This window comes from Oncorhynchus clarkii, chromosome 19 (genome assembly GCF_045791955.1).
Source record: "Oncorhynchus clarkii lewisi isolate Uvic-CL-2024 chromosome 19, UVic_Ocla_1.0, whole genome shotgun sequence".
In the NCBI taxonomy this organism is placed as follows: domain Eukaryota; kingdom Metazoa; phylum Chordata; class Actinopteri; order Salmoniformes; family Salmonidae; genus Oncorhynchus; species Oncorhynchus clarkii.
The window spans coordinates 1,909,734-1,932,233 of record NC_092165.1 but is presented as its reverse complement, the minus strand read 5'-3'; the positions used below and the strand labels follow the sequence as shown (position 1 = coordinate 1,932,233).

The 22,500-nt window shown below is 50.9% G+C and overlaps 1 protein-coding gene across 2 annotated transcripts in view; it reads left to right on the top strand.

The window, feature by feature from the left end:
* The window catches only part of LOC139374083 (UDP-glucose 6-dehydrogenase-like), a 23,017-nt gene extending 10,103 nt beyond the window's left edge, over positions 1-12,914 (top strand). Inside the window, exons 8-13 of one of the 2 annotated variants that reach the window (XM_071115073.1) lie at positions 6,958-7,088; positions 9,686-9,822; positions 10,005-10,096; positions 10,265-10,375; positions 11,017-11,131; positions 12,698-12,914. In XM_071115073.1, coding sequence (XP_070971174.1) covers positions 6,958-7,088; positions 9,686-9,822; positions 10,005-10,096; positions 10,265-10,375; positions 11,017-11,130 — 585 coding nt within the window. In that variant the 3' untranslated portion in view covers position 11,131; positions 12,698-12,914. Of the gene's footprint in view, positions 1-6,957; positions 7,089-9,685; positions 9,823-10,004; positions 10,097-10,264; positions 10,376-11,016; positions 11,172-12,697 lie in introns of those variants that run through there. The other variant, XM_071115072.1, reaches the window with a different exon arrangement.
* Positions 12,915-22,500: the final 9,586 nt, after the last annotated feature.

The following is a 22,500-nucleotide window of genomic DNA, read 5'->3' as shown; positions in this document are numbered from 1 at the left end:
TCCCCACGTCATAACCTCTCAGTCCGTACCCACGTTACACTCCATCTCCTCCCCACGTCATAACCTCTCAGTCCGTACCCACGTTACACTCCATCTCCTCCCCACGTCATAACCTCTCAGTCCGTACCCACGTTACACTCCATCTCCTCCCCACGTCATAACCTCTCAGTCCGTACCCACGTTACACTCCATCTCCTCCCCACGTCATAACCTCTCAGTCCGTACCCACGTTACACTCCATCTCCTCCCCACGTCATAACCTCTCAGTCCGTACCCACGTTACACTCCATCTCCTCCCCACGTCATAACCTCTCAGTCCGTACCCACGTTACACTCCATCTCCTCCCCACGTCATAACCTCTCAGTCCGTACCCACGTTACACTCCATCTCCTCCCCACGTCATAACCTCTCAGTCCGTACCCACGTTACACTCCATCTCCTCCCCACGTCATAACCTCTCAGTCCGTACCCACGTTACACTCCATCTCCTCCCCACGTCATAACCTCTCAGTCCGTACCCACGTTACACTCCATCTCCTCCCCACGTCATAACCTCTCAGTCCGTACCCACGTTACACTCCATCTCCTCCCCACGTCATAACCTCTCAGTCCGTACCCACGTTACACTCCATCTCCTCCCCACGTCATAACCTCTCAGTCCGTACCCACGTTACACTCCATCTCCTCCCCACGTCATAACCTCTCAGTCCGTACCCACGTTACACTCCATCTCCTCCCCACGTCATAACCTCTCAGTCCGTACCCACGTTACACTCCATCTCCTCCCCACGTCATAACCTCTCAGTCCGTACCCACGTTACACTCCATCTCCTCCCCACGTCATAACCTCTCAGTCCGTACCCACGTTACACTCCATCTCCTCCCCACGTCATAACCTCTCAGTCCGTACCCACGTTACACTCCATCTCCTCCCCACGTCATAACCTCTCAGTCCGTACCCACGTTACACTCCATCTCCTCCCCACGTCATAACCTCTCAGTCCGTACCCACGTTACACTCCATCTCCTCCCCACGTCATAACCTCTCAGTCCGTACCCACGTTACACTCCATCTCCTCCCCACGTCATAACCTCTCAGTCCGTACCCACGTTACACTCCATCTCCTCCCCACGTCATAACCTCTCAGTCCGTACCCACGTTACACTCCATCTCCTCCCCACGTCATAACCTCTCAGTCCGTACCCACGTTACACTCCATCTCCTCCCCACGTCATAACCTCTCAGTCCGTACCCACGTTACACTCCATCTCCTCCCCACGTCATAACCTCTCAGTCCGTACCCACGTTACACTCCATCTCCTCCCCACGCCATAACCTCTCAGTCCGTACCCACGTTACACTCCATCTCCTCCCCACGCCATAACCTCTCAGTCCGTACCCACGTTACACTCCATCTCCTCCCCACGCCATAACCTCTCAGTCCGTACCCACGTTACACTCCATCTCCTCCCCACGCCATAACCTCTCAGTCCGTACCCACGTTACACTCCATCTCCTCCCCACGTCATAACCTCTCAGTCCGTACCCACGTTACACTCCATCTCCTCCCCACGTCATAACCTCTCAGTCCGTACCCACGTTACACTCCATCTCCTCCCCACGTCATAACCTCTCAGTCCGTACCCACGTTACACTCCATCTCCTCCCCACGTCATAACCTCTCAGTCCGTACCCACGTTACACTCCATCTCCTCCCCACGTCATAACCTCTCAGTCCGTACCCACGTTACACTCCATCTCCTCCCCACGTCATAACCTCTCAGTCCGTACCCACGTTACACTCCATCTCCTCCCCACGTCATAACCTCTCAGTCCGTACCCACGTTACACTCCATCTCCTCCCCACGTCATAACCTCTCAGTCCGTACCCACGTTACACTCCATCTCCTCCCCACGTCATAACCTCTCAGTCCGTACCCACGTTACACTCCATCTCCTCCCCACGTCATAACCTCTCAGTCCGTACCCACGTTACACTCCATCTCCTCCCCACGTCATAACCTCTCAGTCCGTACCCACGTTACACTCCATCTCCTCCCCACGTCATAACCTCTCAGTCCGTACCCACGTTACACTCCATCTCCTCCCCACGTCATAACCTCTCAGTCCGTACCCACGTTACACTCCATCTCCTCCCCACGTCATAACCTCTCAGTCTGTACACACGTTGAAGTCCACAGTAAATACCTCTTCACTACAATATTCTCTGTTGTCCCCTGGTTAGTCTCCTCTGGCCTGTTATATATATCTATATATACTGGCTTTTCATTTTAATGTGTGATTTGATAGTTTATCTTGACCGTGTAAAGGGAATATGAATGTCTTGAAAAGAGCTAAATAAAATGTATTATTAGGGATTCGTAGTGTGCAGGAGGGTCACCGGTACCTAGTCAGTGTGCAGGAGGGTGGCCGGTACCTAGTCAGGGTGCAGGAGGGTGGCCGGTATCTAGTCAGGGTGCAGGAGGGTCACCGGTACCTAGTCAGTGTGCAGGAGGGTCACCGGTACCTAGTCAGGGTGCAGGAGGGTCACCGGTACCTAGTCAGTGTGCAGGAGGGTCACCGGTACCTAGTCAGTGTGCAGGAGGGTCACCGGTACCTAGTCAGTGTGCAGGAGGGTCACCGGTACCTAGTCAGTGTGCAGGAGGGTCACCGGTACCTAGTCAGTGTGCAGGAGGGTCACCGGTACCTAGTCAGTGTGCAGGAGGGTCACCGGTACCTAGTCAGGGTGCAGGAGGGTGGCCGGTATCTAGTCAGGGTGCAGGAGGGTCACCGGTACCTAGTCAGTGTGCAGGAGGGTCACCGGTACCTAGTCAGGGTGCAGGAGGGTCACCGGTACCTAGTCAGTGTGCAGGAGGGTCACCGGTACCTAGTCAGTGTGCAGGAGGGTCACCGGTACCTAGTCAGTGTGCAGGAGGGTCACCGGTACCTAGTCAGTGTGCAGGAGGGTCACCGGTACCTAGTCAGTGTGCAGGAGGGTCACCGGTACCTAGTCAGTGTGCAGGAGGGTCACCGGTACCTAGTCAGTGTGCAGGAGGGTCACCGGTACCGAGTCAGTGTGCAGGAGGGTCACCGGTACCTAGTCAGTGTGCAGGAGGGTCACCGGTACCTAGTCAGGGTGCAGGAGGGTCACCGGTACCTAGTCAGTGTGCAGGAGGGTCACCGGTACCTAGTCAGTGTGCAGGAGGGTCACCGGTACCTAGTCAGTGTGCAGGAGGGTCACCGGTACCGAGTCAGGGTGCAGGAGGGTCACCGGTACCGAGTCAGGGTGCAGGAGGGTCGCCGGTACCGAGTCAGGGTGCAGGAGGGTCGCCGGTAACTAGTCAGGGTGCAGGAGGGTCGCCGGTAACTAGTCAGGGTGCAGGAGGGTCGCCGGTAACTAGTCAGGGTGCAGGAGGGTCGCCAGTACCTAGTCAGGGTGCAGGAGGGTCGCCGGTACCTAGTCAGGGTGCAGGAGGGTCGCCGGTACCTAGTCAGGGTGCAGGAGGGTCGCCGGTACCGAGTCAGGGTGCAGGAGGGTCGCCGGTACCTAGTCAGGGTGCAGGAGGCTGACCGGTACCGAGTCAGGGTGCAGGAGAGGGTGACCGGTACCGAGTCAGGGTGCAGGAGAGGGTGACCGGTACCGAGTCAGGGTGCAGGAGAGGGTGACCGGTACCGAGTCAGGGTGCAGGAGAGGGTGACCGGTACCGAGTCAGGGTGCAGGAGAGGGTGACCGGTACCGAGTCAGGGTGCAGGAGAGGGTCACCGGTACCGAGTCAGGGTGCAGGAGAGGGTCACCGGTACCGAGTCAGGGTGCAGGAGAGGGTCACCGGTACCTAGTCAGGGTGCAGGAGGGTGACCGGTACCTAGTCAGTGTGCAGGAGGGTCACCGGTACCTAGTCAGTGTGCAGGAGGGTCACCGGTACCTAGTCAGTGTGCAGGAGGGTCACCGGTACCTAGTCAGTGTGCAGGAGGGTCACCGGTACCTAGTCAGTGTGCAAGAGGGTCACCGGTACCTAGTCAGTGTGCAGGAGGGTCACCGGTACCTAGTCAGGGTGCAGGAGGGTCACCGGTACCTAGTCAGTGTGCAGGAGGGTCACCGGTACCTAGTCAGTGTGCAGGAGGGTCACCGGTACCTAGTCAGTGTGCAGGAGGGTCACCGGTACCTAGTCAGTGTGCAGGAGGGTCACCGGTACCGAGTCAGGGTGCAGGAGGGTCACCGGTACCGAGTCAGGGTGCAGGAGGGTCGCCGGTAACTAGTCAGGGTGCAGGAGGGTCGCCGGTAACTAGTCAGGGTGCAGGAGGGTCGCCAGTACCTAGTCAGGGTGCAGGAGGGTCGCCGGTACCTAGTCAGGGTGCAGGAGGGTCGCCGGTATCTAGTCAGGGTGCAGGAGGGTCGCCGGTACCGAGTCAGGGTGCAGGAGGGTCGCCGGTACCGAGTCAGGGTGCAGGAGGCTGACCGGTACCGAGTCAGGGTGCAGGAGAGGGTGACCGGTACCGAGTCAGGGTGCAGGAGAGGGTGACCGGTACCGAGTCAGGGTGCAGGAGAGGGTGACCGGTACCGAGTCAGGGTGCAGGAGAGGGTCGCCGGTACCGAGTCAGGGTGCAGGAGAGGGTCACCGGTACCGAGTCAGGGTGCAGGAGAGGGTCACCGGTACCTAGTCAGGGTGCAGGAGGGTGACCGGTACCGAGTCAGGGTGCAGGAGAGGGTGACCGGTACCGAGTCAGGGTGCAGGAGAGGGAGACCGGTACCGAGTCAGGGTGCAGGAGAGAGTCACCGGTACCGAGTCAGGGTGCAGGAGAGGGTCACCGGTACCTAGTCAGGAGAGGGTCACCGGTACCTAGTCAGGAGAGGGTAACCGGTACCGAGTCAGGGTGCCGGAGAGGGTCACCGGTACCGAGTCAGGGTCACCATGGTACCATACAAACACATGTGGAATGTGGTAACCATGGAACCATACGAACACGTGGAATGTGGTAACCATCTGTTATGGCTGCAATCCCGATATCGGGATCGATATGACAACTACCAGTGAAAATAGTAGTCAAATCAAACCACAGAAATCTCATAATTAGAATTCCTAAAACATACATGTGTTTTATATCATTTTAAAGCTATTCTCGTTGTTAATCCCACCAAAGTGTCCGATTTCAAATAGGCTTTTCAGCAAAAGCACTACAAACGATTATGTTAGGTCTCCACCAAACCACAATAAGCACAGCCATTTTCCAGCTAAATATAGCATTCACAAAAAGCATAAATAAAGATCAAAATGAATCACTAACCTTGAATTATCTTCATCAGATGACACTCATAGGACTTCATGTTACACAATACATGCATGTTTTGTTTGAGTTCATATTTATATAAAGAAATCTGAGTTTACATTGGTTTATTAGATTCACTAGTTCCAAAAACATCAAGTGATTTTTGCATAGCCACATCGTTTCAACAGAAATATGATGATGATGATGATAATACAAGTTATACACATGGAATTATAGATGTACCTCTCCTTAATGCAACCGCTGTGTCAGAAGCTCACGGAAAAAGCAACCCATGCAATAATCTGAGACGGAGCTCAGAACAGAAGCCAAATTAGCCTCCATGTTGGAGTCAACAGAAACCAGAAAATACATGATAAATGTTTCCTTACCTTTGATGAACTTCATCAGAATGCACTCCTAGGAATCCCAGGTCCACAATAAATGCTTGATTTGTTCAAAAAATGTCAGTTATTTATGTCCAATTAGCTACTTTGGTTAGCGCGTTCGGTAAACAATTCCAAAGTCCCAAAGCGCGTTCACTATAACGTGACGAAATGTCAAAGTTCTGTAACAGTCAGTAAAAACATGTCAAACGATGTACTGAATCAATCTTTAGAATGTTGTTTACATATATCTTGAATAACGTTCCAACCGGAGAATTAGAATGACTTCAGATGAGCGGTGGAACGCAGGTCCTTCCCCTGTGAACGCGCCTGGTGAAAGCGTGGTCCACTCATGGCTGTGGTCACTATTTCCTGTGTCAATCGACCCCTCTTCACATTAGAGTCATCAGACAAAGTTCTATTGACTGCTGACATCTAGTGGAAGGCGTAGGAAGTGAAAACTCATCCATATCTCGCTGTAATTTCAATGAGACCTTGGTTGAAAATCTGCCACCTCCAGAAAAAAAAACAGGAAGTGGAATTTCTCCGTTTTTTTTCCCTGTCACTGTGTTAAACAGACATTCAATGATACGAGTGATGATATGATATGAGTTCTGTCATACTCACAGACATAATTCAAACAGTTTTAGAAACTTCAGAGTGTTTTCTATCCAATACTAATAATAATATGCAAATATTAGCAACTAGGAGCAGGCCGTTTGATATGGGCACCTTTCATCCAAGCCACTCAATACTGCCCCCTGCAGCCATAAAAAGGTAACTCATTATTTGCATGTGTAAAGATAGTTAGTTACAACATGATAGTGCTTGTTGTTCTCCAACTCATCTTGTGTTCTTTCTGTCATCCTGTGAACCCCGTTCATTGCTGCTCACAGCTATATTTATTATAATGCTTTCACCTCCTTCCTTTTCTCCCTTCCTCTCCCTCCTCCCTCTCTCCCTCCTCCTCTCCCTCCTCCTCTCCCTCCTCCTCCCTCTCTCCCTCCTCCTCCCCCTCTCCCTCCCGCCTTCCTCTTCACCCCTTTCCCTCCTCCCTCTCTCCTCCCCCCTTTCCCTCCTTCTCCCTCCCTCCCTCCCTCCCTCCCTCCCTCCCTCCCTCCCTCCCTCCCTCCCTCCTCCTCCCCCTCTCCCTCCTCCCTCTCTCCCAACCTCTCTCCCCCCCCTCTCCCTCCTCCTCCCCCTCTCCCTCCTTCCTCTTCACCCCCTTTTCCCTCCTCCCTCTTTCCCAACCTCCCTCTCCCTCCTCCTCCTCCCTCCTCCCTGTCCCACCTCCTCCCTCTCTCCAGGTGATTGATATGAATGAGTACCAACGGAGGAGGTTTGCGTGTCGTATCATTGACTGTCTGTTTAACACAGTGACAGGGAAGAAGATCGCTTTGCTGGGATTCTCCTTTAAGAAAGACACTGGAGACACCAGGTATCTATTTTCCTATCTTCTATTCTTCTCCTCTCCTCCTCGTTCCCTCTCTTCCTCCTCGTTCCCTCTCTTCCTCCTCGTTCCCTCTCTCCTCTTTCTTCTCTTGTTGAAACATCAATTCCTTTTCTTTCTCTCGCTCTCTCTCTTTATTTTCATGGGAAACTTAGATGAGTAGATGATAAACAAAAGTTAAAATTAAAATTAACAGTAAACATTACACTCACAGAAGTTCCAAAATAATAAAGACATTTCAAATGTCATATTATTATTATCTGTATACAGTGTTGTAATGATGTGCAAATAAATCAACATAAATATGGGTTGTATTTACAATGGTGTTTGTTCTTCACTGGTTGCCCTTTTCTCGTGGCAACAGGTCACAAATCTTGCTGCTGTGATGGCACACTGTGGAATTTCACCCAGTAGATATGGGAGTTTATCAAAATTGGATTTGTTTTCGAATTCTTTGTGGATCTGTGTAATCTGAGGGAAATATGTCTCTCTAATATGGTCATACATTGGGCAGGAGGTTAGGAAGTGCAGCTCAGTTTCCACCTCATTTTGTGGGCAGTGAGCACATAGCCTGTCTTCTCCTGAGAGCCAGGTCTGCCTACGGCGGCCTTTCTCAATAGCAAGGCTATGCTCACTGAGTCTGCACATAGTCAAAGCTTTCCTTAAGTTTGGGTCAGTCACAGCGGTCAGGTATTCTGCCGCTGTGTACTCTCTGTTTAGGGCCAAATAGTTTGTTGATATATATGTTGAAGAGGGTGGGGCTTAAGCTGCAGCCCTGTCTCACCCCACGGCCTCTTGGGAAGAAGAAATGTTCTTTGACAATTTTAACCGCACACTTGTTGTTTGTGTTCATGGATTTTATAATGTTGTATGTTTTACCCCCAACACCACTTTCCATCCATTTGTAAAGCAGACCCTCGTGCCAAATTGAGTCCAAAGCTTTTTTTAAATCAACAAAGCATGAGAAGACTTTGCCTTTGTTTTGGTTTGTTTGGTTGTCAATTAGGTTGTGCAGGGTGAATACGTGGTCTGTCGTACGGTAATTTGGTAAAAAGCCAATTTGACATTTGCTCAGTACATTGTTTTCCCTGAGGAAATGTACGAGTCTGCTGTTAATGATAATGCAGAGGATTTTCCCAAGGTTGCTGTTGACGCATATCCCACAGTAGTTATTGGGGTCAAATTTGTCTGTCTCTGTTTTGTGTAGTGCCTGTCTGTCTCTTCTCGGTCTCCTCTCTCTCTGTCCCGTCTCTCTCTCCTCGGTCTCCTCTCTCTCTGTCCCGTCTCTCTCTCCTCGGTCTCCTCTCTCTCTGTCCCCTCTCTCTCTCCTCGGTCTCCTCTCTCTCCTCGGTCTCCTCTCTCTCTGTCCCCTCTCTCCTCTCTCTCTGTCCCCTCTCTCTCTCCTCGGTCTCCTCTCTCTCTGTCCCCTCTCTCTCTCCTCGGTCTCCTCTCTCTCTGTCCCCTCTCTCTCTCCTCGGTCTCCTCTCTCTCTGTCCCCTCTCTCTCTCCTCGGTCTCCTCTCTCTCTGTCCCCTCTCTCTCTCCTCAGTCTCCTCTCTCTCTGTCCCCTCTCTCTCTCCTCGGTCTCCTCTCTCTCTGTCCCCTCTCTCTCTCCTCGGTCTCCTCTCTCTCTGTCCCCTCTCTCTCTCCTCAGTCTCTCTTCGGTCTCCTCTCTCTCTGTCCCCTCTCTCTCCTCTCTCTCTCCTCTGTCTTCTCTCTCTCTGTTCCCTCTCTCTCTCCTCGGTCTCCTCTCTCTCTGTCCCGTCTCTCTCTCCTCTCTCTCTCCTCGGTCTCCTCTCTCTCTGTCCCGTCTCTCTCTCCTCTCTCTCTCCTCGGTCTCCTCTCTCTCTGTCCCCTCTCTCTCTCCTCGGTCTCCTCTCTCTCTGTCCCCTCTCTCTCTCCTCGGTCTCCTCTCTCTCTGTCCCCTCTCCCTCTCCTCGGTCTCCTCTCTCTCTGTCCCCTCTCTCTCTCCTCGGTCTCCTCTCTCTCTGTCCCCTCTCTCTCTCCTCGGTCTCCTCTCTCTCTGTCCCCTTTCTCTCTCTCTCTATCTCGTGTGTTTCAGGTTAATCAGTGTGTGTGTGTGTGAAGGGGTAAAGTGCCTGCCTGTCTCTCTCTCTCTCCTCTCTCTCGTGTGTGTCAGGCTAATCAGTGTGTGTGTGTGTGTGTCAGGTTAATCAGTGTGTGTGTGTGTGTGTGTGTGTCAGGTTAATCAGTGTGTGTGTGTGTGTGTCAGGTTAATCAGTGTGTGTGTGTGTGTGTGTCAGGTTAATCAGTGTGTAGGGGTAAAGTGCATGTCTTGGAACCTTGACCTGATATAGAACACACATTAACCCCCCCGCCCCCCCCAGAGTTAATCATTCATATTATGGGATGCCAGGTAGCTTAGCGATTTAAGATTGTTGGGCCAGTACTGAAAGGTTGCTGGTTCAAATCTTCCAGTCGACTAGGTGGGAGAGAAAAATCGATCTGTGCCCTTGAGCAAGGCACTTAACCTAAACTGCTCCTGTAAGCCTGCTAAATGACTGATGTGTGTGTGTGTGTGTGTGTGTGTGTGTGTGTGTGTGTGTGTGTGTGTGTGTCTTTCAGGGAGTCTTCTAGTATCTATATATCTAAGTACCTGATGGACGAGGGAGCCAAGCTCCACATCTACGACCCTAAAGTCCTGAAGGAACAGATCCTTCTGGACCTCTCTCAACCGCACATCTCTGAAGACCCTCACAGAGGTAGAGGAGGGAGGGGGGGGGGTTATGTCTCTCTGTCTGGCTGGCTGTGTCTGCCTGGCTGCCTGCCTGCCTGTCTGCCTGTCTGTCTGATCTGGTCACAGTGTCTGGTCACGGTGTATCTGTGTATTGTAGTGTCTGATCTGGTCACAGTGTCTATGTGACGGTGTATCTGTGTATTGTAGTGTCTGAGCTGGTCACAGTGTCAGTGGATCCCTACCAGGCCTGTCAGGGGGCTCACGCTCTGGTCGTCTGCACCGAGTGGGACATGTTCAAGGTGAGAGGCACACACACACACACTAATCCAATCATATAAACACCTAACATCAACTGTGTGTGTGTGTGTGTGTGTGTGTGTGTGTAGGAGCTGGACTATGAGATGATCTATGACCACATGTTCTCCTCCTTTCCCTCTGTGTGTGTGTGTGTGTGTGTGTGTGTGTAGGAGCTGGACTATGAGATGATCTATGACCACATGTTGAAACCAGCGTTTCTGTTTGACGGCCGTCGCCTGTTGGACCAGCTCCACCCCCGCCTGCAGAACATTGGCTTCCAGGTACACACACACACACACACACACACACACACACACACACACGCTCGCTCTCTAACCGCCTGGTTTCACAGCGCTGGAAGTGGTATGGCAGGAGCAGTGTGAACAGCCGCTGGGTTTTAATTGGCTGATCTCTCAGTCCGTCACCAGTCTAAAAGTTAGGCCCCTCCCTCTACGTTGTTGTGGACTTCAAGGCGCCAGCGATTTTAAACAAGGAAGTGATTTAGGAAAATTGTAAAGTACTGTTATCTTATAAATAGTTTTCACATATAAACTTTATTTTGTCCGGATCTCGGAATAAATTAAGTCTTCCCAAAAATAATATGGTTAATAAGATAATCTATTTTGATCGGCCATTTTCACCATTTTTACAAAGTCCTACATTATACAACAGTCTCAGGCTCTGTCCCGCTTCCATTTAGAGCCACGCCTCCATAGTCATGTGATTCGCTCAGTATTTTAATTGATTAGCATGTTACCCTCCACCCCCCACACATACACACAGACCCACACTGTTACCAGGCTCCATGCCCCCAGCATGTCAGGCCTGGGGGGGACGAGGTTCACTCTGTACACACACCCAGTAAAACTATGTTCTCACTACAATAACCAGACTGCATCTCCTCTGTGTGTGTTTCCTGCAGATCGAAACCATCGGTAAGAAGTTGACGACATCTCGTATCCCCTACACACCCACGGCCGGAGTCCCTCGTATCAGCATCAACCCTGAACCCCCGACCAAGAAGACCAAAGTCTGACTCTGACACACACACACCCCTCAGCATCAACCCTGAACCCCTGATCAAGAAGACCAAAGTCTGACACACACCCCTCAGCATCAACCCTGAACCCCTGATCAAGAAGACCAAAGTCTGACTCTGACACACACACACCCCTCAGCATCAACCCTGAACCCCTGATCAAGAAGACCAAAGTCTGACACACACCCCTCAGCATCAACCCTGAACCCCCGACCAAGAAGACCAAAGTCTGACTCTGACACACACAACCCTCAACATCAACCCTGAACCCCTGATCAAGAAGACCAAAGTCTGACTCTGACACACACACACCCCTCAACATCAACCCTGAACCCCTGATCAAGAAGACCAAAGTATGACACACACCCCTCAGCATCAACCCTGAACCCCTGATCAAGAAGACCAAAGTCTGACACACACCCCTCAGCATCAACCCTGAACCCCCGACCAAGAAGACCAAAGTCTGACTCTGACACACACACCCCTCAACATCAACCCTGAACCCCCGACCAAGACGACCAAAGTATGACACACACCCCTCAGCATCAACCCTGAACCCCCGACCAAGAAGACCAAAGTCTGACACACACCCCTCAGCATCAACCCTGAACCCCCGACCAAGAAGACCAAAGTCTGACACACACCCCTCAGCATCAACCCTGAACCCCCGAACAAGAAGACCAAAGTCTGACTCTGACACACACACCCCTCAACATCAACCCTGAACCCCTGATCAAGAAGACCAAAGTCTGACACACACCCCTCAGCATCAACCCTGAACCCCCGACCAAGAAGACCAAAGTCTGACTCTGACACACACACCCCTCAACATCAACCCTGAACCCCTGATCAAGAAGACCAAAGTCTGACACACACCCCTCAGCATCAACCCTGAACCCCCGACCAAGAAGACCAAAGTCTGACTCTGACACACACACCCCTCAACATCAACCCTGAACCCCTGATCAAGAAGACCAAAGTCTGACTCTGACACACACACACCCCTCAACATCAACCCTGAACCCCTGATCAAGAAGACCAAAGTATGACACACACCCCTCAGCATCAACCCTGAACCCCTGATCAAGAAGACCAAAGTCTGACACACACCCCTCAGCATCAACCCTGAACCCCCGACCAAGAAGACCAAAGTCTGACTCTGACACACACACCCCTCAACATCAACCCTGAACCCCCGACCAAGACGACCAAAGTATGACACACACCCCTCAGCATCAACCCTGAACCCCCGACCAAGAAGACCAAAGTCTGACACACACCCCTCAGCATCAACCCTGAACCCCCGACCAAGAAGACCAAAGTCTGACACACACCCCTCAGCATCAACCCTGAACCCCCGACCAAGAAGACCAAAGTCTGACTCTGACACACACACCCCTCAACATCAACCCTGAACCCCTGATCAAGAAGACCAAAGTCTGACACACACCCCTCAGCATCAACCCTGAACCCCTGATCAAGAAGACCAAAGTCTGACTCTGACACACACACACCCCTCAACATCAACCCTGAACCCCCGACCAAGAAGACCAACGTCTGACACACACACCCCTCAGAATCACCCCCCCCCCCCCCTCATCTATCATTCTTCCTCTACGAGGACAATCATTGATAATCAATATGTTTTGATGCTGCCGGTTTTATTTCCTGTTATAACCGGCCAATCACATTAATACTGCCTCTCATTTCCTGTTATAACCGGCCAATCACATTAATACTGCCTCTCATTTCCTGTTATAACCGGCCAATCACATTAATACTGCCTCTCATTTCCTGTTATAACCGGCCAATCACATTAATACTGCCTCTCATTTCCTGTTATAACCGGCCAATCACATTAATACGGCCTCTCATTTCCTGTTATAACTGACTAATCACATTAATTAACTGTCTCTCATTTCCTGTTATAACTGACTAATCACATTAATTAACTGTCTCTCATTTCCTGTTATAACTGGCCAATCACATTAATACTGTCTCATTTCCTGTTATAACTAGCCAATCACGTTAATACTGTCTCATTTCCTGTTATAACTAGCCAATCACGTTAATACTGTCTCATTTCCTGTTATAACTAGCCAATCACGTTAATACTGTCTCATGTCCTGTTGTAACTAGCCAATCACGTTAATACTGTCTCATGTCCTGTTGTAACTGACCAATCACTGGTTCCGATTTTATACAGACAGAAATAATGTGAGTCCTAAATAACGTCCCCTTTCATGGTGCTCTCCTGGTCCAACGTACGGCCCTATAGAGGGTGTTCCCCTTTCATGGTGCTCTCCTGGTCCAACGTACGGCCCTATAGAGGGTGTTCCCCTTTCATGGTGCTCTCCTGGTCCAACGTACGGCCCTATAGAGGGTGTTCCCCTTTCATGGTGCTCTCCTGGTCCAACGTACGGCCCTATAGAGGGCGTCATTTCAGATTGAACAGATCCTTTCATATCCTGCCTTTTTATATAGACTGGTGATGTCATCAACCTGCGACTTAAATAAAACAAGATGTGAACTGTCATCACGGACTCTCTCAATGCTTTGTTACTGCTTCAGGTATTGGTGTTCAACCTATAATTATATCGTGTTTCCCAATGGGCCTTGGTCAAGAGTAGTGCACTATATATATATATATGTATATATATATACAGAGTAGGGACCAGGGAGCCGTTTGGGACGTCCCCAGACTAGACAGGGGTCCTTAACCACGTATCTTAAGTCAGTTTAGGGGGAGTTGTGGACATTAGTGGACATATGTTATGTCTCAAATGGTTCCTTATTCCCTATCTAGTGCACTATGGCCCTAGTTCCTTATTCCCTATCTAGTGCACTATGGGCCCTAGTTCCTTATTCCCTATCTAGTGCACTATGGGCCCAGTTCCTTATTCCCTATCTAGTGCACTATGGGCCCAGTTCCTTATTCCCTATCTAGTGCACTATGGGCCCTAGTTCCTTATTCCCTATCTAGTGCACTATGGGCCCTAGTTCCTTATTCCCTATCTAGTGCACTATGGCCCTAGTTCCTTATTCCCTATCTAGTGCACTATGGCCCTAGTTCCTTATTCCCTATCTAGTGCACTATGGCCCTAGTTCCTTATTCCCTATCTAGTGCACTATGGGCCCTAGTTCCTTATTCCCTATCTAGTGCACTATGGCCCTAGTTCCTTATTCCCTATCTAGTGCACTATGGGCCCTAGTTCCTTATTCCCTATCTAGTGCACTATGGCCCAGTTCCTTATTCCCTATCTAGTGCACTATGGCCCTAGTTCCTTATTCCCTATCTAGTGCACTATGGCCCTAGTTCCTTATTCCCTATCTAGTGCACTATGGGCCCTAGTTCCTTATTCCCTATCTAGTGCACTATGGCCCTAGTTCCTTATTCCCTATCTAGTGCACTATGGGCCCTAGTTCCTTATTCCCTATCTAGTGCACTATGGCCCTAGTTCCTTATTCCCTATCTAGTGCACTATGGCCCTAGTTCCTTATTCCCTATCTAGTGCACTATGGCCCTAGTTCCTTATTCCCTATCTAGTGCACTATGGGCCCTAGTTCCTTATTCCCTATCTAGTGCACTATGGCCCTAGTTCCTTATTCCCTATCTAGTGCACTATGGGCCCTAGTTCCTTATTCCCTATCTAGTGCACTATGGCCCAGTTCCTTATTCCCTATCTAGTGCACTATGGCCCTAGTTCCTTATTCCCTATCTAGTGCACTATGGCCCTAGTTCCTTATTCCCTATCTAGTGCACTATGGGCCCTAGTTCCTTATTCCCTATCTAGTGCACTATGGCCCTAGTTCCTTATTCCCTATCTAGTGCACTACATAGGGAATAGGGTGCTTTGTGGTATGTATTCAGTCTGTCCATTAACCCACTAGATTCATATTGCCCCAATCTCTCTCACACACACACACACACACACACACACACACACACACACACACACATTGGAATGATAAGTCATGATTTAATACTTTTAATGTACAGCCGTGAGTCATTATAAAACAACACTCCAAGTCACATAGCAACACATCGATCACATAGCAACACACCGATCACATAGCAACACATTTCAAACCCCTCAAGTCATTCTCTCTCATCCGAATATCATGTCTATAATCAAATTATTGTGTTGTGGAGTTAAAACTGGGACCGTTCTCTGGCTTCGTCTCAAAATGGCCCCCGATTCCCTATATAGTGGACTCCTGGCCCCCTATTCCCTATATAGTGGACTACTGGCCCCCTATTCCCTATATAGTGGACTCCTGGCCCCCTATTCCCTATATAGTGGACTCCTGGCTCCCTATTCCCTATATAGTGGACTACTGGCCCCCTATTCCCTATATAGTGGACTACTGGCCCCCTATTCCCTATATAGTGGACTACTGGCCCCCTATTCCCTATATAGTGGACTACTGGCCCCCTATTCCCTATATAGTGGACTACTGGCCCCCTATTCCCTACATAGTGGACTACTGGCCCCCTATTCCCTATATAGTGGACTCCTGGCCCCCTATTCCCTATATAGTGGACTCCTGGCCCCCTATTCCCTATATAGTGGACTCCTGGCCCCCTATTCCCTATATAGTGGTCTCCTGGCCCCCTATTCCCTATATAGTGGACTACTGGCACCCTATTCCCTATATAGTGGACTCCTGGCCCCCTATTCCCTATATAGTGGACTCATGGCCCCCGATTCCCTATATAGTGGACTACTGGCCCCCTATTCCCTATATAGTGGACTCCTGGCCCCCGATTCCCTATATAGTGGACTCCTGGCCCCCTATTCCCTATATAGTGGACTACTGGCCCCCTATTCCCTATATAGTGGACTACTGGCCCCCTATTCCCTATATAGTGGACTCCTGGCTCCCTATTCCCTATATAGTGGACTACTGGCCCCCTATTCCCTATATAGTGGACTCCTGGCCCCCTATTCCCTATATAGTGGACTACTGGCCCCCTATTCCCTATATAGTGGACTCCTGGCTCCCTATTCCCTATATAGTGGACTACTGGCCCCCTATTCCCTATATAGTGGACTACTGGCCCCCTATTCCCTATATAGTGGACTACTGGCCCCCTATTCCCTATATAGTGGACTACTGGCCCCCTATTCCCTATATAGTGGACTCCTGGCCCCCTATTCCCTATATAGTGGACTCCTGGCCCCCTATTCCCTATATAGTGGACTCCTGGCCCCCTATTCCCTATATAGTGGACTCCTGGCCCCCTATATAGTGGTCTCCTGGCCCCCTATTCCCTATATAGTGGACTACTGGCACCCTATTCCCTATATAGTGGACTACTGGCACCCTATTCCCTATATAGTGGACTCCTGGCCCCCTATTCCCTATATAGTGGACTCATGGCCCCCGATTCCCTATATAGTGGACTACTGGCCCCCTATTCCCTATATAGTGGACTCCTGGCCCCCTATTCCCTATATAGTGGACTACTGGCCCCCTATTCCCTATATAGTGGACTCCTGGCCCCCGATTCCCTATATAGTGGACTCCTGGCCCCCTATTCCCTATATAGTGAACTACTGGCCCCCTATTCCCTATATAGTGGACTCCTGGCTCCCTATTCCCTATATAGTGGACTACTGGCCCCCTATTCCCTATATAGTGGACTCCTGGCCCCCTATTCCCTATATAGTGGACTCCTGGCCCCCTATTCCCTATATAGTGGACTACTGGCCCCCTATTCCCTATATAGTGGACTCCTGGCTCCCTATTCCCTATATAGTGGACTACTGGCCCCCTATTCCCTATATAGTGGACTACTGGCCCCCTATTCCCTATATAGTGGACTACTGGCCCCCTATTCCCTATATAGTGGACTACTGGCCCCCTATTCCCTATATAGTGGACTCCTGGCCCCCTATTCCCTATATAGTGGACTCCTGGCCCCCTATTCCCTATATAGTGGACTCCTGGCCCCCTATTCCCTATATAGTGGTCTCCTGGCCCCCTATTCCCTATATAGTGGACTACTGGCACCCTATTCCCTATATAGTGGACTCCTGGCCCCCGATTCCCTATATAGTGGACTCATGGCCCCCGATTCCCTATATAGTGGACTACTGGCCCCCTATTCCCTATATAGTGGACTCCTGGCCCCCTATTCCCTATATAGTGGACTACTGGCCCCCTATTCCCTATATAGTGGACTACTAGTAGTGAATAGGATGGCATCTGGGATGGGACTGCCATTCCAACAACCACTGAACCCCCCCCCCCCCCCCCCAACACCTTCCTCCTGCACACACCATGGGTGTCCCACTTAAATCAGTCCCCCCGTATTGTCCAACCTTAAGTTGTCCCCCTTTGCCCTCCTGATGCGTTGGTCAACTCAGGTTGACTGTGTGAATGTGTGTGTTGCTGACTGATATGAATCTTACATCTATAGCCAGTGGTGGAGTGGAGGTCGACCCCCCCTTTATCTTCCCAGGCTATTACCCCCCTTTGTCTTCCCAGGCTATTACCCCCCTTTATCTTCCCAGGCTATTACCCCCCTTTATCTTCCCAGGCTATTACCCCCCTTTATCTTCCCAGGCTATTACCCCCCTTTATCTTCCCAGGCTATTACCCCCCTTTATCTCCCCAGGCTATTACCCCCCCCCCCCTTTGTCTTCCCAGGCTATTACCCCCCCCCCCCTTTGTCTTCCCAGGCTATTACCCCCCTTTATCTTCCCAGGCTATTACCCCCCTTTATCTTCCCAGGCTATTACCCCCCTTTATCTCCCCAGGCTATTACCCCCCTTTATCTCCCCAGGCTATTACCCCCCCCCTTTGTCTTCCCAGGCTATTACCCCCCCCCCCTTTGTCTTCCCAGGCTATTACCCCCCTTTGTCTTCCCAGGCTATTACCCCCCTTTATCTTCCCAGGCTATTACCCCCCTTTATCTTCCCAGGCTATTACCCCCCTTTATCTTCCCAGGCTATTACCCCCCTTTGTCTTCCCAGGCTATTACCCCCCTTTATCTTCCCAGGCTATTACCCCCCTTTATCTTCCCAGGCTATTACCCCCCTTTATCTTCCCAGGCTATTACCCCCCTTTGTCTTCCCAGGCTATTACCCCCCTTTATCTTCCCAGGCTATTACCCCCCTTTATCTTCCCAGGCTATTACCCCCCTTTATCTCCCCAGGCTATTACCCCCCTTTATCTTCCCAGGCTATTACCCCCCCTTTATCTTCCCAGGCTATTACCCCCCCTTTATCTTCCCAGGCTATTACCCCCCCTTTATCTTCCCAGGCTATTACCCCCCCTTTATCTTCCCAGGCTATTACCCCCCCTTTATCTTCCCAGGCTATTACCCCCCCTTTATCTTCCCAGGCTATTACCCCCCCCTTTATCTTCCCAGGCTATTACCCCCCCCTTTATCTTCCCAGGCTATTACCCCCCCCCTTTATCTTCCCAGGCTATTACCCCCCCTTTATCTTCCCAGGCTATTACCCCCCCTTTATCTTCCCAGGCTATTACCCCCCTTTATCTTCCCAGGCTATTACCCCCCCTTTATCTTCCCAGGCTATTACCCCCCCTTTATCTTCCCAGGCTATAACCCCCCCTTTATCTTCCCAGGCTATTACCCCCCCTTTATCTTCCCAGGCTATTACCCCCCCTTTGTCTTCCCAGGGTATCTACCCCCCCTTTGTCTTCCCAGGCTATTACCCCCCACTACATCACTGGTTATAATGTACAGAACGAGACATCAACATGAACAGAGTCCTGTAGTAGCTCATATTCTGGATTGGAGAACTTTATATTGTAGTATATTATATTGTAATACAGTGTATCTAGAGTAGCTTTATGGAGGGAGAGAGGAATCTGAAAGGAGGAGACGTCAGGATTCAGGTAAAGGTGAGTCCAGGTGATCAGGTTATTCTGCCGCTGCCTTCCTCTTCTCTAACAGATTCTTCAGGAAGAACTCACCTGGTGTGGAGAACGAGAGGGGTGGAGAACGAGAGGGGTGGAGAATGAGAGGAGTGGTGTGGAGAATGAGAGGGGTGGAGAATGAGAGGAGTGGAGAATGAGAGGAGTGGAGAATGAGAGGAGTGGAGAATGAGTGGAGAATGAGAAGAGAGGAGTGGAGAATGAGAGGAGTGGAGAATGAGAGGAGTGGAGAATGCGAGGGGTGGAGAATGCGAGGGGTGGAGAATGCGAGGGGTGGAGAATGCGAGGGGTGGAGAATGAGAGGGGTGGAGAATGAGAGGGGTGGAGAATGAGAGGGGTGGAGAATGAGAAGAGAGGAGAATGAGAGGGGTGGAGAATGAGAGGAGTGGAGAATGAGAGGAGAGGAGAATGAGAGGGGTGGAGAATGAGAGGAGTGAAGAATGAGAGGAGAGGAGAATGAGAGGAGTGGTGAATGAGAGGAGTGGTGAATGAGAGGAGTGGAGAATGAGAGGAGAGGAGAACGAGAGGAGTGGTGAATGAGAGGAGTGGAGAATGAGAGGAGTGGAGAATGAGAGGAGTGGTGAATGAGAGGAGTGGAGAATGAGAGGAGTGGAGAATGAGAGGAGTGGAGAATGAGAGGGGTGGAGAATGAGAGGGGTGGAGAATGAGAGGAGTGGTGAATGAGAGGAGTGGAGAATGAGAGGAGTGGAGAATGAGAGGGGTGGAGAATGAGAGGGGTGGAGAATGAGAAGAGAGGAGAATGAGAGGGGTGGAGAATGAGAGGAGTGGAGAATGAGAGGAGAGGAGAATGAGAGGAGAGGAGAATGAGAGGAGAGGAGAATGAGAGGAGTGGTGAATGAGAGGAGAGGAGAATGAGAGGAGTGGTGAATGAGAGGAGAGGAGAATGAGAGGAGAGGAGAATGAGAGGAGAGGAGAATGAGAGGAGAGGAGAATGAGAGGAGTGGAGAATGAGAGGAGTGGAGAATGAGAGGAGTGGAGAATGAGAGGAGTGGAGAATGAGAGGGGTGGAGAATGAGAGGGGTGGAGAATGAGAGGGGTGGAGAATGAGAAGAGAGGAGAATGAGAGGGGTGGAGAATGAGAGGAGTGGAGAATGAGAGGAGAGGAGAATGAGAGGAGTGGAGAATGAGAGGGGTGGAGAATGAGAGGGGTGGAGAATGAGAAGAGAGGAGAATGAGAGGAGTGGAGAATGAGAGGAGTGGAGAATGAGAGGAGTGGAGAATGAGAGGATTGGTGAATGAGAAGAGTGGAGAATGAGAGGAGAGGAGAATGAGAGGAGTGGAGAATGAGAGGGGTGGAGAATGAGAGGGGTGGAGAATGAGAAGAGAGGAGAATGAGAGGGGTGGAGAATGAGAGGAGTGGAGAATGAGAGGAGTGGAAAATGAGAGGAGTGGTGAATGAGAAGAGTGGAGAATGAGAGGAGTGGAGAAGGTGGAGTGAGTTAATCTGAGTTTTTATTTATAAGGAGGTGAATGAATCTACTCTGATTAGTAGTATCCATATTTGTGTCTCCGTGTCTGTCTGTCTCCTTGTGTCTCCGTGTGTCTGTGTGTGTCTCCGTGTCTGTGTCTCCGTGTGTCTCCTTGTGTCTGTGTGTGTCTCTCCGTGTCTGTGTCTCCGTGTGTCTCCTTGTGTCTGTGTGTGTCTCTCCGTGTCTGTCTGTCTCCTTGTGTCTCCTTGTGTCTGTGTGTGTCTCCTTGTGTCTGTGTGTGTCTCTCCGTGTCTGTGTCTCCGTGTGTCTCCTTGTGTCTGTGTGTGTCTCCTTGTGTGTGTCTCCGTGTGTCTCCTTGTGTCTGTGTGTGTCTCTCCGTGTCTGTGTGTGCCTCCTTGTGTCTGTGTGTGTCTCCTTGTGTGTGTCTCCGTGTGTCTCCTTGTGTCTGTGTGTGTCTCTCCGTGTCTGTGTCTCCGTGTGTCTCCTTGTGTCTGTGTGTGTCTCTCCGTGTCTGTGTCTCCGTGTGTCTCCTTGTGTCTGTGTGTGTCTCCTTGTGTGTGTCTCCGTGTGTCTCCTTGTGTCTGTGTGTGTCTCTCCGTGTCTGTGTCTCCGTGTGTCTCCTTGTGTCTGTGTGTGTCTCTCCGTGTCTGTGTCTCCGTGTGTCTGCTTGTGTCTGTGTGTGTCTCTCCGTGTCTGTGTGTCTCCGTGTGTCTGTGTGTGTCTCCGTGTCTCTGTCTCCGTGTGTCTCCTTGTGTCTGTGTGTGTCTCTCCGTGTCTGTGTCTCCGTGTGTCTCCTTGTGTCTGTGTGTGTCTCTCCGTGTCTGTGTCTCCGTGTGTCTCCTTATGTCTGTGTGTGTCTCTCCGTGTCTGTGTCTCAGTGTGTCTCCTTGTGTCTGTGTGTGTCTCTCCGTGTCTGTGTGTCTCCGTGTGTCTGTGTGTGTCTCCGTGTCTGTGTCTCCGTGTGACTCCTTGTGTCTGTGTGTGTCTCCTTGTGTGTGTCTCCGTGTGTCTCCTTGTGTCTGTGTGTGTCTCTCCTTGTGTGTGTCTCCGTGTGTCTCCTTGTGTCTGTGTGTGTCTCTCCGTGTCTGTGTGTCTCCGTGTGTCTGTGTGTGTCTCCGTGTGTCTCCTTGTGTCTGTGTGTGTCTCTCCGTGTCTGTGTCTCCGTGTGTCTCCTTGTGTATGTGTGTGTCTCTCCGTGTCTGTGTCTCCGTGTGTCTCCTTGTGTCTGTGTGTGTCTCTCCGTGTCTGTGTCTCCGTGTGTCTCCTTGTGTCTGTGTGTGTCTCTCCGTGTCTGTGTGTCTCCGTGTGTCTGTGTGTGTCTCCGTGTCTGTGTCTCCGTGTGTCTCCTTGTGTCTGTGTGTGTCTCCTTGTGTGTGTCTCCGTGTGTCTCCTTGTGTCTGTTAGTGTCTCTCCGTGTCTGTGTCTCCGTGTGTCTCCTTGTGTCTGTGTGTGTCTCTCCGTGTCTGTGTCTCCGTGTGTCTCCTTGTGTCTGTGTGTGTCTCCTTGTGTGTGTCTCCGTGTGTCTCCTTGTGTCTGTGTGTGTCTCTCCGTGTCTGTGTCTCCGTGTGTCTCCTTGTGTCTGTGTGTGTCTCTCCGTGTCTGTGTGTCTCCGTGTGTCTGTGTGTCTCTCCGTGTCTGTGTCTCCGTGTGTCTCCTTGTGTCTGTGTGTGTCTCTCCGTGTCTGTGTCTCCGTGTGTCTCCTTGTGTCTGTGTGTGTCTCTCCGTGTCTGTGTCTCCGTGTGTCTCCTTGTGTCTGTGTGTGTCTCTCCGTGTCTGTGTCTCCGTGTGTCTCCTTGTGTCTGTGTGTGTCTCTCTGTGTCTGTGTGTCTCCGTGTGTCTGTGTGTGTCTCCGTGTCTGTGTCTCCGTGTGACTCCTTGTGTCTGTGTGTGTCTCTCCGTGTCTGTGTCTCCGTGTGTCTCCTTGTGTCTGTGTGTGTCTCTCCGTGTCTGTGTCTCCGTGTGTCTCCTTGTGTCTGTGTGTGTCTCCTTGTGTGTGTCTCCTTGT